At 29.4% G+C, this 13,868-nt stretch overlaps 2 protein-coding genes across 2 annotated transcripts; one reads left to right on the forward strand and one right to left on the reverse strand.

Moving 5' to 3' along the window:
- Positions 1 to 5,418: 5,418 nt before the first annotated feature.
- LOC126840506 (dynactin subunit 4) lies at positions 5,419 to 8,611 on the reverse strand. Its single transcript, XM_050576299.1, has 2 exons — positions 8,379 to 8,611; positions 5,419 to 7,032 (listed from the first exon to the last, which is right to left on the reverse strand). The coding sequence occupies exon 2, from the start codon at positions 7,009 to 7,011 to the stop codon at positions 5,608 to 5,610; it is 1,404 nt and encodes a 467-aa protein (XP_050432256.1). The 5' UTR covers positions 7,012 to 7,032; positions 8,379 to 8,611; the 3' UTR covers positions 5,419 to 5,607.
- Positions 8,612 to 9,840: 1,229 nt separating this feature from the next.
- On the forward strand, positions 9,841 to 13,854 carry LOC126840798 (dnaJ homolog subfamily A member 1). Its single transcript, XM_050576748.1, has 7 exons — positions 9,841 to 10,044; positions 11,305 to 11,463; positions 12,039 to 12,530; positions 12,601 to 12,755; positions 12,995 to 13,113; positions 13,175 to 13,340; positions 13,469 to 13,854. Exons 2-7 carry the CDS (start codon positions 11,332 to 11,334, stop codon positions 13,611 to 13,613), a joined length of 1,209 nt encoding a protein of 402 aa, XP_050432705.1. The 5' UTR covers positions 9,841 to 10,044; positions 11,305 to 11,331; the 3' UTR covers positions 13,614 to 13,854.
- The last annotated feature ends 14 nt before the right edge of the window (positions 13,855 to 13,868 follow it).

The following is a 13,868-nucleotide window of genomic DNA, read 5'->3' on the forward strand; positions in this document are numbered from 1 at the left end:
AAGCCAAAGCGCCCCCCGTGACCGACACTTGTACTACACACTATTAGGCCGCGTTTCCACAGAGATAACACGATGGTACCTATCATCAGAAAATTAAAATAAATAAATATATATATAATATAATGTACTTCATCAAACAATAAAACTATTACACATCGGTAGTGTCACACTACAGATGATTATATAAGGTTAAATCTTATGACGGCAGCAGCAGCAATTATAGTAAATACATTGGCGCAGGCAGACTTTCGAGTAGGTAGTGTAATTCTCCAAAGAAAAGGGTCCAAAAGTTCTATACAAAATATCCATTCGCGGTTATTGGCCCGACAATATTTAAAGTTAACTTCCCTTCCCGCCATCAACCTAGGTGCAATCTAAAACAAAAAAAAACTTAATACCAAATAAAAAAAGCCAGGACAATGGGTTGGGGGCATAGCGGGAACGGAGTAAAACTATATACATTAGTAGGTGTAATCACAGTACTGTAGAAATTATTATAGCCGAGACTAATGAAATGACTAAAAAAAACTCTTCGATGTAAATCTTTTGATAGGTAGTACAAGTATAAATAACGATATAACACAAAAAGATTAAACGATCAAAAATATAAAATTTACAAAAGTTATACAAAACGTACATAAATGCTCGTTTAGTATAATAATTATATTAAATTCGCAGCAGTGAAATTAATGCGTTTCCATGCCTTATTTGGTTAACTAATAAAAAAAAATCGATTCGGTTACAATTAGTTTAATATCATTCTACTAAAAAGGTATTTTGTAAAATCACAATATACTTGGCGGGTTGCGAGGCATTTTTATTGCAAAAAAAAAAAGTTACAATTTACAATATATTTAAAAAACAATAATTTTACATATATTTTTCTTGATTGTTTAAAAATATAAAACTTTTTTTAGTTTTAATTTTATAAAACGTTATCGTATTGTTGGTAAAGTCCCTTAATAAATGTTTTCAAAATATATTAGAGTTTCATTCATATCCTATAATACATAAATTCAAATATTCTGTTTCTGACCGTGTAATACCTACTAATAATCGTTGTGCGCTACATTTCACAACGACCCTAAAATTTAGATTTATTAAAATTGCAACCAGTTAATTGTGTATAGGTACTGTGGTGTTACAATAATTAGCAAATGTTTATATTGTATAGTATTGTACATAAATTACACAAAAATATTAAATATATATATTATTTGCCATTAAAATTAATTTCAAATGGTGCATTAAATAAATATTAATAATTCTATAATAACTTCATATATTTGCGTTTTCATCAGCAATAAAGCATAGAGAAAAATATTTGAATAGCCTCAAATCACACAAAAAAAAAACCTAGGGAAATTTTCGTTTTTCTTCTTATCGTCGTAATCGGGGAAAAACCAGGTACTGCGAGTTAAGGTGCTAAAACATTTTAATGGAAGATGAAACTCAAGGTTCAAAAAATAAACTGCCTAACAAAACTATAATAAATTGGATAATTTTAGATAATAAAGTCAGTGGAAAATTTAAATATACCTAATAACTAATAAGTAATAACCTATTAACATCAATAATTGTATATATACATAGGTCCATCTATGTTTAACTCTTTGCCATTACACATACAAAAAAAGTTTTTTAATAATGTAATTTGTTTAAAAATAAATATTTATGCAATTAGAAAATTGTCCTTAACTATTCATTAGATATAAGATAATCTATCTTCATAAAGTTAATACTTAATAGTAAGAACTTAAAAATAGTATTTTATATTTTGTATAAGTTTACATGTACAAAAACAGAACAAATTGTCAAAGTTTTTAATTTAAAAAATAGAATTTGTTGATAGTAATTAATTAACCCCGTCACAGGCTACGCTTATTGGGGTAATATTAATAAAAATTTGTACACATTTTATTGTATAGGTATACATGTTATTCTCTCAATAAAAAAACATTTTTTAAATAATAAAATAAGGTAATTAGAAATATTTAACAACATTTTGTTTTGTCTTATAGACGATATTTTATTGGTTCTTGGACCCAAATTTTATAAAAAAATTTGTTTTTTTTAATTTATTCAGATAAATTAGCAAACGTTTTGCAATTTAATGATTATAATGTAATGCGAATTTTGTTTTTTTTACTATTCAACTGAGAATTAATAAGAACCATAGATTTAATTACATATTTTTTTTTGTAAACTAATCGATAAACTTAAAAATATGTTAGTTTCACAACAACCGTGGAACTTTTAAGTTTGAGCGTTTTAATACTGAAAATGTATAATAATAAAAGAAATTTTTGTGTTAAGCAGTTTTCCGGCATTTATACCGTAACATGATTATTAAAAAAAAAAATGATTATAATATATTTTAATAATAGTATGCACTTTCTTGATTCTCATAGTTCGGATATGCAACACAATCCTGAGTTAGTTGAAAAACACTCTTCCGTAATTTTGTAACGCATCTATGGTCAAAGAATCGCACGTCCATGGCACACGTCTTATTCACAGAACGTTGATCGACACTTCTCGCATGTGATCAAAGTCGCAAATTGCTTGTTTTGTGGCACCATCAACTAAGAGCACGTGTACTTGCTTGGTTTATTTTAAATAATACATGTATATACATATTTCAAGCATAAGACCCTAGTACTTTTTCTTAACAAAATTACATTCTAAACAAATTTAGTTCATTCTAAACATTCTAAGCAAATTTAGTTTTTAATAGGTTAAGCTGTTCTGGCGGTATGCGCCTTATATAAATTATCATCCGCTACAGCTGCTGAGCAATGCATAACAAACTTAACAAAGGACCCTAGTACTTGGGAAATGCGACAGTGGCGGCCGTCAATTTGAAATGTATAGTACCTACTTCATACAAATAAAAGGTTATTCGGACCCGTAATGCTAAAACATATCCATGATTCAATGTTTTTCCGTGGAGCGGAGAAAATAACTATTTTTATATAAAAATAGTGGTAATAGGGTTTTTTTAAACACATTTTTGCCTCGACCCCTTCCCCCCGGCCCTCGGAGAGCGTTGGTTGTATGTATGAGACTTATGAATATACCTACACCTAGCGATTCTTTTAACGCCCTACACTAGTTTACTGTTAACATAATTGAAATTTTTTTATGTTTCTTTTTAAAAACATTTTCATTTATGTTAAAGCACAATACAGAGTGATCATTTTATCATGAACCACTCAACATCTCATAAGGTTTAACAAAAAGTTTAATATTGTTTTTGTACAACGTGATCTCAATTTTTCAGAATTTTTTTGTTTTTACCCCCCCTCCAACCCTCTCACCACAGTTTTTTCGATAGCAACTATAAAAACTTGAAAGGTACGCGTACATTTCATAATATCAATATATATTAACGTATTAACAATAAATAAATAACTAAAATTTAAATTAATAATTCAATATGTTATAATTATTGGTTATAACTTATAGCCTATATATTTTATATTATTGTTAAATGTGCTTGTATCAGTGTTATCCGTTTACATGATATTTTAATTCTAGAAGTTATTCACAATCCTAATTTCAAATGCGTATTAACTAATTCAAAATAGTTAAACTAGTAACAAGGTATGTGTTTACGTAGTTTAAATACCTAACTAAATTCAGCTCAGTGGATTTAACTACGCATATAAAAATAGAACAAACCATTTAGCACTTTCAACATAATTAATTAATTATCACGTTTACACCCAAATGATTTTATAATAACTTGATGAGAATTAATTAAATGCATGCAAACGTAATAGGTACATGCAATTTTCCATTAAAGGTACTTAGCACGCTTATATTATTTGTTTAATGTGCACTAGCCAATAACAATGCAAATTAAATTGATTCGGGAATTAGGTGCATATAAATTAATTTTTTTGTAAAAAAAACATTTGCAAAAAACAGGCGCATTTATTTCAACATTTTTAACCGTAATAATTAATAACTATACTCAAAAACATAATAGAAAGAACTCGTAAAATACGACGTTTACTAAGGAAGCACACAGAATTTTGGTGTAATCAAAAATAGAACGACTCTCCAAAGTATTTTCACGAGAAAAAATAACGAAACGGTAAAAAGTTAATTATTGAATGCGCAGGAGCGCATGCTGTAAAATAGTGTTAAGTATTCTATTCCGCAGTTAATTTTGCGATTACGTTAAAACAAAATAAAATAAACATAATAACTGCACTTTTTTGGAAGTTGAGGTATGTAAAGAAACAAGTATCTAAAATAGTAGTGTACAACTACTAGAATTATCTGCCGTTTAAGGAATACATTAAACGGCAGATAAAAGTTTTGAAAAATCTTCCAAAATAACTAAAACATTACGTTATGAGGCAAAGCAATCAATCGAAGTAGAAATAATTGCTACCTATAGCATTATAGTATTATTTGTTGAGGGCTGTTTTTTCAACCAATTGATGAATGTAGAAGTTAGAACCGACTCGTTCAACATTTTAGGTAGGTACCTAAAATAAATAAAAATAAATAGGTAAAAATGCAGTCTCTTACTAAATGATTGCTTATCATTTTTTGACTTTATTTTCAAAAGTGAGATCATTTGAAATTGCTCTTGTGCACATTTCAGTATAGTCGACTGGATGATTCCTCGACAAAACTGACCTGAACGTGATGCTTAAAGAGACTGAAATTTACCATAAAACCTAGATTTTTTGAAAAAATATCAAACATGAGTGGCGTTTTTTAATTTCGCTTTTGGTAAATCAATTTGTTTGAAATACGAGCATTAATCCTAATAAAATATTATTAGAAAAATATACCTGCAACAATTTTGGCTGCTCTATATTATATAATTTATATAAAGTTTATGGTTATAAAGGCTATTAGATATTTTTTAAATACAGATTTTTTCTATACTATGTAAATTTTGTCATAATTATCGAGAGTTATAGCAATAATTAATAAATCGTACGTATTTTAGCATTGATGTGATAAATAACCAATACGATTAGTATTGATACCTACTCTACATGAGGATGCAAGTTATATTTCTGTTTAACAGACAAAAATTGTATTTAACTGCACTTCCAAATAGAATCAATAGTAGGTAATTATTTACAAAATTATATATTTGAATAGTATTTATTAACATTGTTTAATATTTATTATATACCTACAATTTAAGCAAACTTCTATAATAGTTAATAAATATTAATGTGCTACTATTATTTCTTGAATTCATTTGTTATACAATTTTTATCAATGGACTTGGTAGAAACGTAGTAACAAAAAAAGAAATCATGAAAAAACAAATTAAAATAATTATTAATAAAATAATTAAAGCTTCAATCTTTATTATGTTAATTTAAATAACTAGTTTTTTAAATATAATACATAAGCGTAAATATCACTTTTAATTATGTATATATTTTTTTATTAATTCTTGAAGTTATTAAAGATAAAAATTAATATCTAAATGTAACTTAAATACGATTTTTAAAACAAATGTTTTTTTTAAATTAAACTGAACATTTTAATAAAATTAACATGTTTTATACAATTTTGTTTTGTCTTTAGCTTCGATGTAATTTATCTGTAATACACTTAAATACATTAAGCTGGATTGGGTAAATTTAACACAACTTTTATAGGCACCAAAATACTCTGTGGTTGCTTTTGGTTGATTACATGCGACATTGTATCCAAATACATAAAGTTCATTACAAATCCCACTTGCACGTTAATACCTTTTACAGTATTTTCACGGGGTATTACTTCAAATTTGAGCGCAACCTTATTGCCCTTTCTCCAACATACAAATTTAGGGTCGTCATTATCGGTATTCACTTCATTTGTATCATCGTATTCAGCTGTATCATCTCTGGCTGCAATTTTGATTTCGCCTTCAGGAATCAGAATACTGCTTAATGAATTTAAAGTCATCGTTACTGGTTCAGGCAATTGTTTTGGAGGAATGAGATCTTCTCCTTCAAGCCGTCTTGGCTCCCTTATTACATTAATAGTATTTACGTCTAGCTTTTCAAAACTGACTATAGTCGATGTCTGTGCTGGATTACACAACTTCAGTACAAACTGACTCGATTTTCCAGGTTGTAATGGATCACATTTGATCACTTTGATTTCGGGCACATGATAGTATGCTAAATGCTTTATTTTAAATTTGACAGCATTATATTCAGGTTTGACAACATTGTGTTCACACACACGGCAGCGGAGTGAGTGTTTCACGCGAAGATGCTTACGTATTGGAAAAAGATTATCGACATTTTCGTCTTGAAGTTCTGGAGTAGCAAATCGCTGTTCTAAAGTAGTGGTATTCTTAAAATCGACTGGGGCCTCAAAAATATTTTCAGGTAATCCGGGAACGTCTTCTACAGCCTCAATCAAGTTGAGCTGAGGAGTACTATATGCAGCACCATCCATTGGGAAATTCGGCAGACCGGCACGTTTCCGTGCCATCATAGCGTTTAACCCAAATTTTTCCAAAAAGTGCATATAATTACGACCATAGCTTTTTGTACTCCTTCTTTGTTTGTCAAACACTTCTTTCAAAGACAATGATTTATAATAATTTATAAGATCTAAAATTCGAGCATCGTTAGTATTTTTGTAAACAGGCCAATTTCCTGATGACGTTGGTTGATCAGGAACAATAGGTTCGTGTGATCGCCAATTGCAAAATAAACATAGTAAATAATACATTTTCTGGGGAGGCTTTTTAGGATCCTGTGTCCGGGAATATGACCTCGTTGAAAGCGTATTAAAACACCTTGGACACTCCAGACATGAAGCACAACGGTTTTTCTTATGTTTGGCTTCAGTGGATGAAAGATTTTCGAAGCAATGTGGGCAAAATGTCGTATCTATTTCATGACTTACACAATAGTTGCAGCGTAGTGTCAAACAATGACGACAAAAGAACAGATCTGGCAAAAGTTTCAGTAGGCCGCACGTGCAAAATGACATAACAGTCTTTTGTAACATATATGTTGCCATATCTTCTGCTTTTTGGTAATTCTGAAAATATTTTTTTAAACATTAACATTTTAGTATCCTTTTATTCATAGTATAAAAATATAATAAATTGTTCTTTATTACTTAAGGTTTATATTATAGCTTCACTACTCAAATGAAATAAGTGATATGTTTCATTTAACATTAGAAGAATATTTATTTTAATTCACAACACAACTATACTATTATGATATTTGATTATATCTTAGTGCAAATTAATTTTACATTGGTAGTTTAATGTAATATTATATCTACAAATAAACTGTAAGTTTGGAAACTCAGTACTGATTTACTCGAGTGTAATATCAATTATCTTACAGTGTTTATAAGATATCTTGGAGGTATTAATAGTTGAAAAAAATCACTCCTGAAAATTGGGAAATACAAAAAACCATATTTAACTACTTTGTAAGTTTCAACATTATATATTTTACTACTCAGAAATTCGCATCAAAGAATTTATCTGTGATTACACGAATATTCTAGCCATATAACAGTTTTATCTATACTTGTTTTAGAAAATACAATTTGTATTAATCTAAACTAAAAATAGTTCTAAAAATATTGTTAAAACTCAAAACTGATGAAAACATCTATAAAATGGAGGGTAAAGTGGAATCGTCTGCTCTTCTCACACTACTTTGCTTTAAAGTGCCTCAACGTCCATCGCGAACTAATGCTCTTTTTTACATCCCGCGTGCCACCACAAATTATTTGGCAAATGAGCCATTACGACGGCTAATGTCAAATGCCAATGTAGAACCTAATTTTAATTTTAATTTTTAAGCCTAATTTTTGATGTAATTATGTTTAGTTTTGTTTAGTTTATAAGTTGCTGTTCAGTTGTGTATTTAATGTTTTCTTAATTGTACAAATATGCATGTATATATATAAAGGGCCCAGCCCGTATATAATTAATAAATAAATAAAATTATAAAACTTTTTTATTGATTTCCTTGTTCAGTATTCATTTTAAAACATACGTATTTCAAAAACTTTTGAAGTTTTTTTTTTTTTGTGGGCTCAATTCTTGTTAGGGAGGGAGGCAGATATCATCCTTGTTTAGTTATCCAATCTAAACAAGTCTTATGACCATCTACCAGGTAAATTTATGAATGATTTATGTAATATTATTTATACTAATAAGTTTTAAAAAAAAATTCAGAAAAGACATTTGATAAGTATGTAGAAAGTTATCAGACTTATATACTTATATTATAGATTTATAGTTTCATTATAATGATTTTATAAATAAAAACGTAATTAATTATTAAAGCGATTATGTATGTATGTTAAACAAAATATGTGAATTTTAATCAGCATAAAAAATAGGGTAGGTAGGTACTTACATTTTATAGATTAACAAATTTAACAGTGTTCAGTAATATGTTATTTACTTTTGTAATTACATATGTTAATATTAACAAGTACAAATCATTATCTGTTCTCAGTATTTCTCACAAAAAAAAAATACTGTTAATAAATATAAAACACGTTAACATTATGGTGTAAATTGAAATAAATTACATGTTTTTATTTTTGGTAATTTGAATGTTATAATAATTCGGAATTCACGCTATCCTATCTGTAATCTGTATTCTGCAATGCAATTCGTGTTATCTCATATTTTGTTTTTATCATCGGCGATACCAACATGTTGGCCAACCTACATAATAACAACATCCAAAACACGACGACATGTCTTTGTTTTTTTAAATAATTGTTAATCAGCAGCTGCCCAATGCAACCATTAACCAACGTGAGCAATGTTTTGAAAAGGTGTGTCAAGTACACGGTAATGACGATTATGTGGAAATTGTTATTATTGTTGTAGATTATTTTAGCGAAATTATGGCAACTCACAATTTGACGGTACATCAAAAATAAATTTTATATGAAAATAGACTACGGGAAAAACTCATGCTTTCATTATTATTTTTTAATTCTGTTTATTTTCTATAGAAAATGTTTGTATGGCACTGCGATATCGCATTTAATTTGTTTTACATCTGTTCAACTAATAAAAAGGAACTTAAAAATTAATTAAATGTAGTAATTCTGGGATCTTAGCAAAACCCAATTACTAAAAAATTCAAAATAAAAATAGTGAGATTTTCCAGCAGAACATTTTTTTAGAAAATTGCACGGCGCACCCTTGGCCCCGTTGAAAATGTATTTTTTCAAAATTATATAAATTTTTTCATTTTTGACGTTTTTCTAGATTTTGATGGGGGAATGATGAGCTTTATGAATTTTGGGCCCAATAAAGTACTTTTTAAGTACAACATGTGGATTTTGGTCCATAGACTTCCTGCGTTAAGACATCGGTCTAGCGGTTTGGTAGATAATGTAGGTCCAGACACAAAAACAAAAAAAAATATTACAAATACATTGTTTTCAAAAACGTTTAGCCTCCTCGTCTCCGTGTTAAGCTTAAAGCCACAGATATACATATAACTTTCTTTTTTTTTTATGTATACCTGTGCTAATACTAACGACACACAAACCATACGACTACTACCATTGATTTAAGAATATACTAATATTATAATAAAGTAAAAAATTATTCTAAAATCAATGCTTCAACAAAAAAAAACTTAGTACGATTTAGTTGTACATAATAAAATAACAACCGCGTGGGACGTTCTCTTGAATCTACGTTCGGTAGTTTTGAGTTGTAAATGTGGTAATAATCAGGGGTGCGTTCGGACGGATGGGCCAAAGAGTATTGTATAAACGGCGAGTCGTGTACGTGTTATGCGATAGCGTGGCGCAAACGCAGCCCCACGAACGTTCTAGAAACTACTGCAGTCTGCACACTCATTCTGTGTGCTAGGCAACGTCGTGTTCGTCTTTTTCAATACGGATTTCCATTCCGTAGTTCGTTCTTTGTGATTTTGTGAAAAGCGCGTGTGCCACCGCGTTCCAAGCAAAAACTGAAGACGAAAAAAATCTCCAGATTACCACCCCCATTATTACCGTACGGTTTGATTGTCGTCCGTCGAAACAGACTGAGTAAGTTTTTAAAATAATAATTAAAAATAATAACGTGATTGTTGGGTGGAAAAAGTCGCCGACAAGGGTGTCTCGTTGGACGAGTATCAGTTCTGCGATAATAGTATTAGATTTAAATAATAGCAATATGTGCCGTGCCTTAACAGCTGAGTTGACCCTCAAAACGCACATGATCCGTTTCCGTCAATTTTTGCCGATACCGAAAATCGCCATTTTTTTTTTTATTTACCAATTTCCGAATCGTTATATTATTTTATCTGACGCTCGTTTTGTACAACTGTACAAGTACAACAAAATGTACAGATACCTACCTACAATACTGATATGTTATTACAATCGTCCCGAGACAAAGAAAAACGGTTACATGTTAATGCGTATGATAATGATTTTTTTTTCTGCGGTCTTATTGTTATTATACCGTTGACTGGTGTATAATATTAAGTAGGTATTATGTCGTTCAAATGAAAATATAATAAATAATCGAGGAGGATTAATTGTTTATTTTTTTTTTATTTAAGAAATAGTCTACGTACTTGTAAAATTAGCATAAAAAAAAAGAATATAAGTATGGCAATAAGAATTGACCTCATGGTGAAAATTAAAAAAATAATGATGGGTGGGGAGTGTCAGTTATGGAGAAGGTAAAATTTTGTGAAACGAATATTAATTAGACACTAATAATTTTATTTGTAATGGTGTTAAACAATTTGTATGTAAGCCTAAAAACTACCATATAATTATTATTGATATTCAGAATTGTTTCATTTTTAGGATAAAGATGAGAACTATGTATGTAAACTTTTACATAAGTTGATTGAATTAGTATATAAAAAAAATTTGTGGTCATTTTCAATTGAGATATTTAAAATAAAGAAATTTCAACTAATTCACTGAAAAGATTAAAAAGGCGATTTTATAAAATAGAATATTTATTATATTTTATATTAGTAGAAAAGCTAAATTAACTGCCGTGACTATATGGCGCACAGTATACTCACTTGTGCTATAGTAATTAAAAAAAGTTGATATTTGAACTAAAAACAGTTGTGCATTTCTTAAAACAAATGTTATTACCCAAAACCATATTTTCGGGTAACTGAATTAAGTCTTATGACTTGTATACTCAAAATATACAAAGAAAAATTGTTAATTATTATTTTACGAATATTGTATGAGTGCTTTTAATATATTATTATATCAATGTATAATTTTATCTATTTTTAAGACTGAATTATTTATTATGTTATTGATTTTTTTCAGCTTGACTAGTTTACCTAACTGTTGAAAATGGTTAAAGAAACTACCTATTATGACATTTTAGGTGTTAAACCCAATTGTTCTGCTGACGAACTTAAAAAGGCATACAGGAAACTTGCCTTGAAATACCATCCTGACAAAAACCCAAATGAGGGTGAAAAGGTAAACTATTGTTTTTCATCAATATAATAGACAGTGAAACATAACAATATAATTCTTAATTTTTTCTCCCGTTTTTTATAATACTGCCACTAATAAATTGCTGATTGACAATCTTCTGTTTCTCTTATATATTATATGTAATAAAGACAACAATACATTTTTAAATATAAATAAATGGTTAATATAAATAATACAAATGGTTATAATTAACAATATATTGAAAATTACCTACAATTTGAAAAGACTGGCAAGTTAAAACTTGCTAGCTTTGTAAGAAGCATTGTAATGAAGTTTTGACGTACAATGTCATGTTGGAAATGTGTTAATAAAATATAAAGTTGTTTAAATGTAGTATAAGTATTTAATTTTTAAAATTTTTATGTTCCAATAGTTTATCTTGTATAACATTTTGAAAAATTAAATTTTGAGTCCTAATGCCTTCAGAAAAATGTATAATACATTTGACATACCTTTAAAAAAAAACTAAATTTGTTCATGTTATTTAATAATGAGAGTTTAATTAAAATTTAATCAATAATAGTTACTTATTTATAAAGCATTTTGTTTGATTATAGTTTAAGCAAATATCACAAGCGTATGAAGTGTTGTCAACACCAGAAAAACGCCGTCTGTATGACCAAGGTGGTGAACAAGCACTCAAAGAAGGAGGAGTTGGCAACTCCTTCTCTTCGCCAATGGATCTTTTTGACATGTTCTTCGGCCAATTTGGCGGTGCTTCCGGTGGAGGTCGTGGCCGTCACCGCGGTCCCCAAAAAGGCAAAGACGTTGTTCATCAACTTAGTGTTTCCCTTGAAGACTTATACAACGGTTGCGTGCGAAAGTTAGCGTTAGAAAAGAACGTCATTTGTGAAAAATGTGAAGGCCGAGGCGGCAAGAAAGGAGCTGTAGAACAATGTCCAACCTGTCAAGGTAGCGGCATTCAAGTTCAGATCCACCAATTAGGACCGGGAATGATTCAACAAGTGCAATCTATGTGTAGTGAATGTCGTGGACAGGGTGAACGCATCAACCCCAAGGACAGGTGTAGGACTTGCAACGGTAAAAAGGTAAGTCACAAAATTCAGAACCAAATTTTTGTTACCACCATTGCTGTATGCATGCAACTTTATTTTATAGGTTATCCGTGAAAGAAAAATTTTGGAAGTAAACGTAGACAAGGGCATGGTAGATGGTCAAAAAATTACTTTTAGCGGTGAAGGTGATCAAGAGCCAGGACTTGAACCTGGTGACATCATAATTGTATTAGATGAAAGAGAACATCGTACATATAAGTAAGGAAAAATACAAACTTTTTTCAGATTGTTATTAATTATGTTATGGGTAGATTAATTATATTCTGAAGATGTAGACTTTCTTGTCTTTAAATAAAACTGCATATAAATTGTGTCAACATTTTCGTAGACATAGTATTGTGTCACTTTTTTTATTCATTTAAATTACTAAATTTACTTAAACATTGTCATGTGTTTTTACGTTTGTTTAACAATATATAATACATTTTTTTTTTTAGGAGAAGCGGTAGCGATCTAATTCTTCGTATGGAAATAGAATTAGTTGAAGCTTTATGCGGATTCCAGAAAGTCATAAAAACTTTAGATGAACGTTCTTTGGTCACTACTGCTATTCCAGGTAAATTTAAAAAGCCCTAGTCGTATATTAATTGTTTTGTTAATTTTTTTGTAATTTACAGGAGAAGTTTTTAAACATGGTGACGTCAAGTGTGTATTGAACGAAGGTATGCCTCAGTACAAGAATCCGTTCGAAAAAGGTCGTATGATTATTCAATTCCTCGTCAACTTCCCTGATAAATTACCAGTTCAAAAAATCGTTCAGCTCGAATCGTGTCTTCCCGCTAGGTGATTATTTTTACAAATTTTACTCATAAAAACCGTTGAATTAATTATATATTATTAATTTATTATAAATAAATCAATTAAAATATTTAATTTCATTACTCATGTAATATTTAAATTTGGATTTATAGACCGGTGGAGGTCATTCCGGACAACTCTGAGGAAGTGTCGCTTACCGAAATGGACCCTGAGTATGAATCGAGGAGACGTGATAGACGTGAAGCATACGCTGATGAAGATGGTCCTACGAGAAACGTACAATGCGCATCTCACTAATATAATTTTTTCTACTTTTTACAAGTCCACGTATATAAACAGTATCTCCAATTCACATGTTTTCATTCCGTTCCGAGCAAAATACATTGATGTAACGTGTAATAAATATTAGATATTTATTCAGAACATAATCAGATGCAAAAAAATATTTTTCTTTTTTCCTACCAAAATTCTAAGGATTTGTTCCTACTAATAACTCTGTTTGCCAAATAATAATATATTAGTGCACATTTTTTTTATAGTGTTATTGTTTTT

The sequence above is a fragment of the Adelges cooleyi genome, unplaced genomic scaffold, assembly GCF_023614345.1.
Source record: "Adelges cooleyi isolate 19-005CV unplaced genomic scaffold, UGA_ACOO_1.1 ACOO_flye_CR_arks_rails_tigmint_CR_PRNA_376, whole genome shotgun sequence".
Lineage (NCBI taxonomy): Eukaryota > Metazoa > Arthropoda > Insecta > Hemiptera > Adelgidae > Adelges > Adelges cooleyi.

Coding starts and splice junctions, on each gene's coding strand:
- LOC126840506 (XM_050576299.1), bottom strand. CDS start 7,011: ATGGCAACATATATGTTACAAAAGACTGTTATGTCATTTTGCACGTGC.
- LOC126840798 (XM_050576748.1), top strand. CDS start 11,332: ATGGTTAAAGAAACTACCTATTATGACATTTTAGGTGTTAAACCCAAT. Junction 12,756..12,994: donor AGAGAACATCGTACATATAA/GTAAGGAAAAAT, acceptor TTTTTTTTTTAG/GAGAAGCGGTAGCGATCTAA. Junction 13,114..13,174: donor GGTCACTACTGCTATTCCAG/GTAAATTTAAAA, acceptor TGTAATTTACAG/GAGAAGTTTTTAAACATGGT.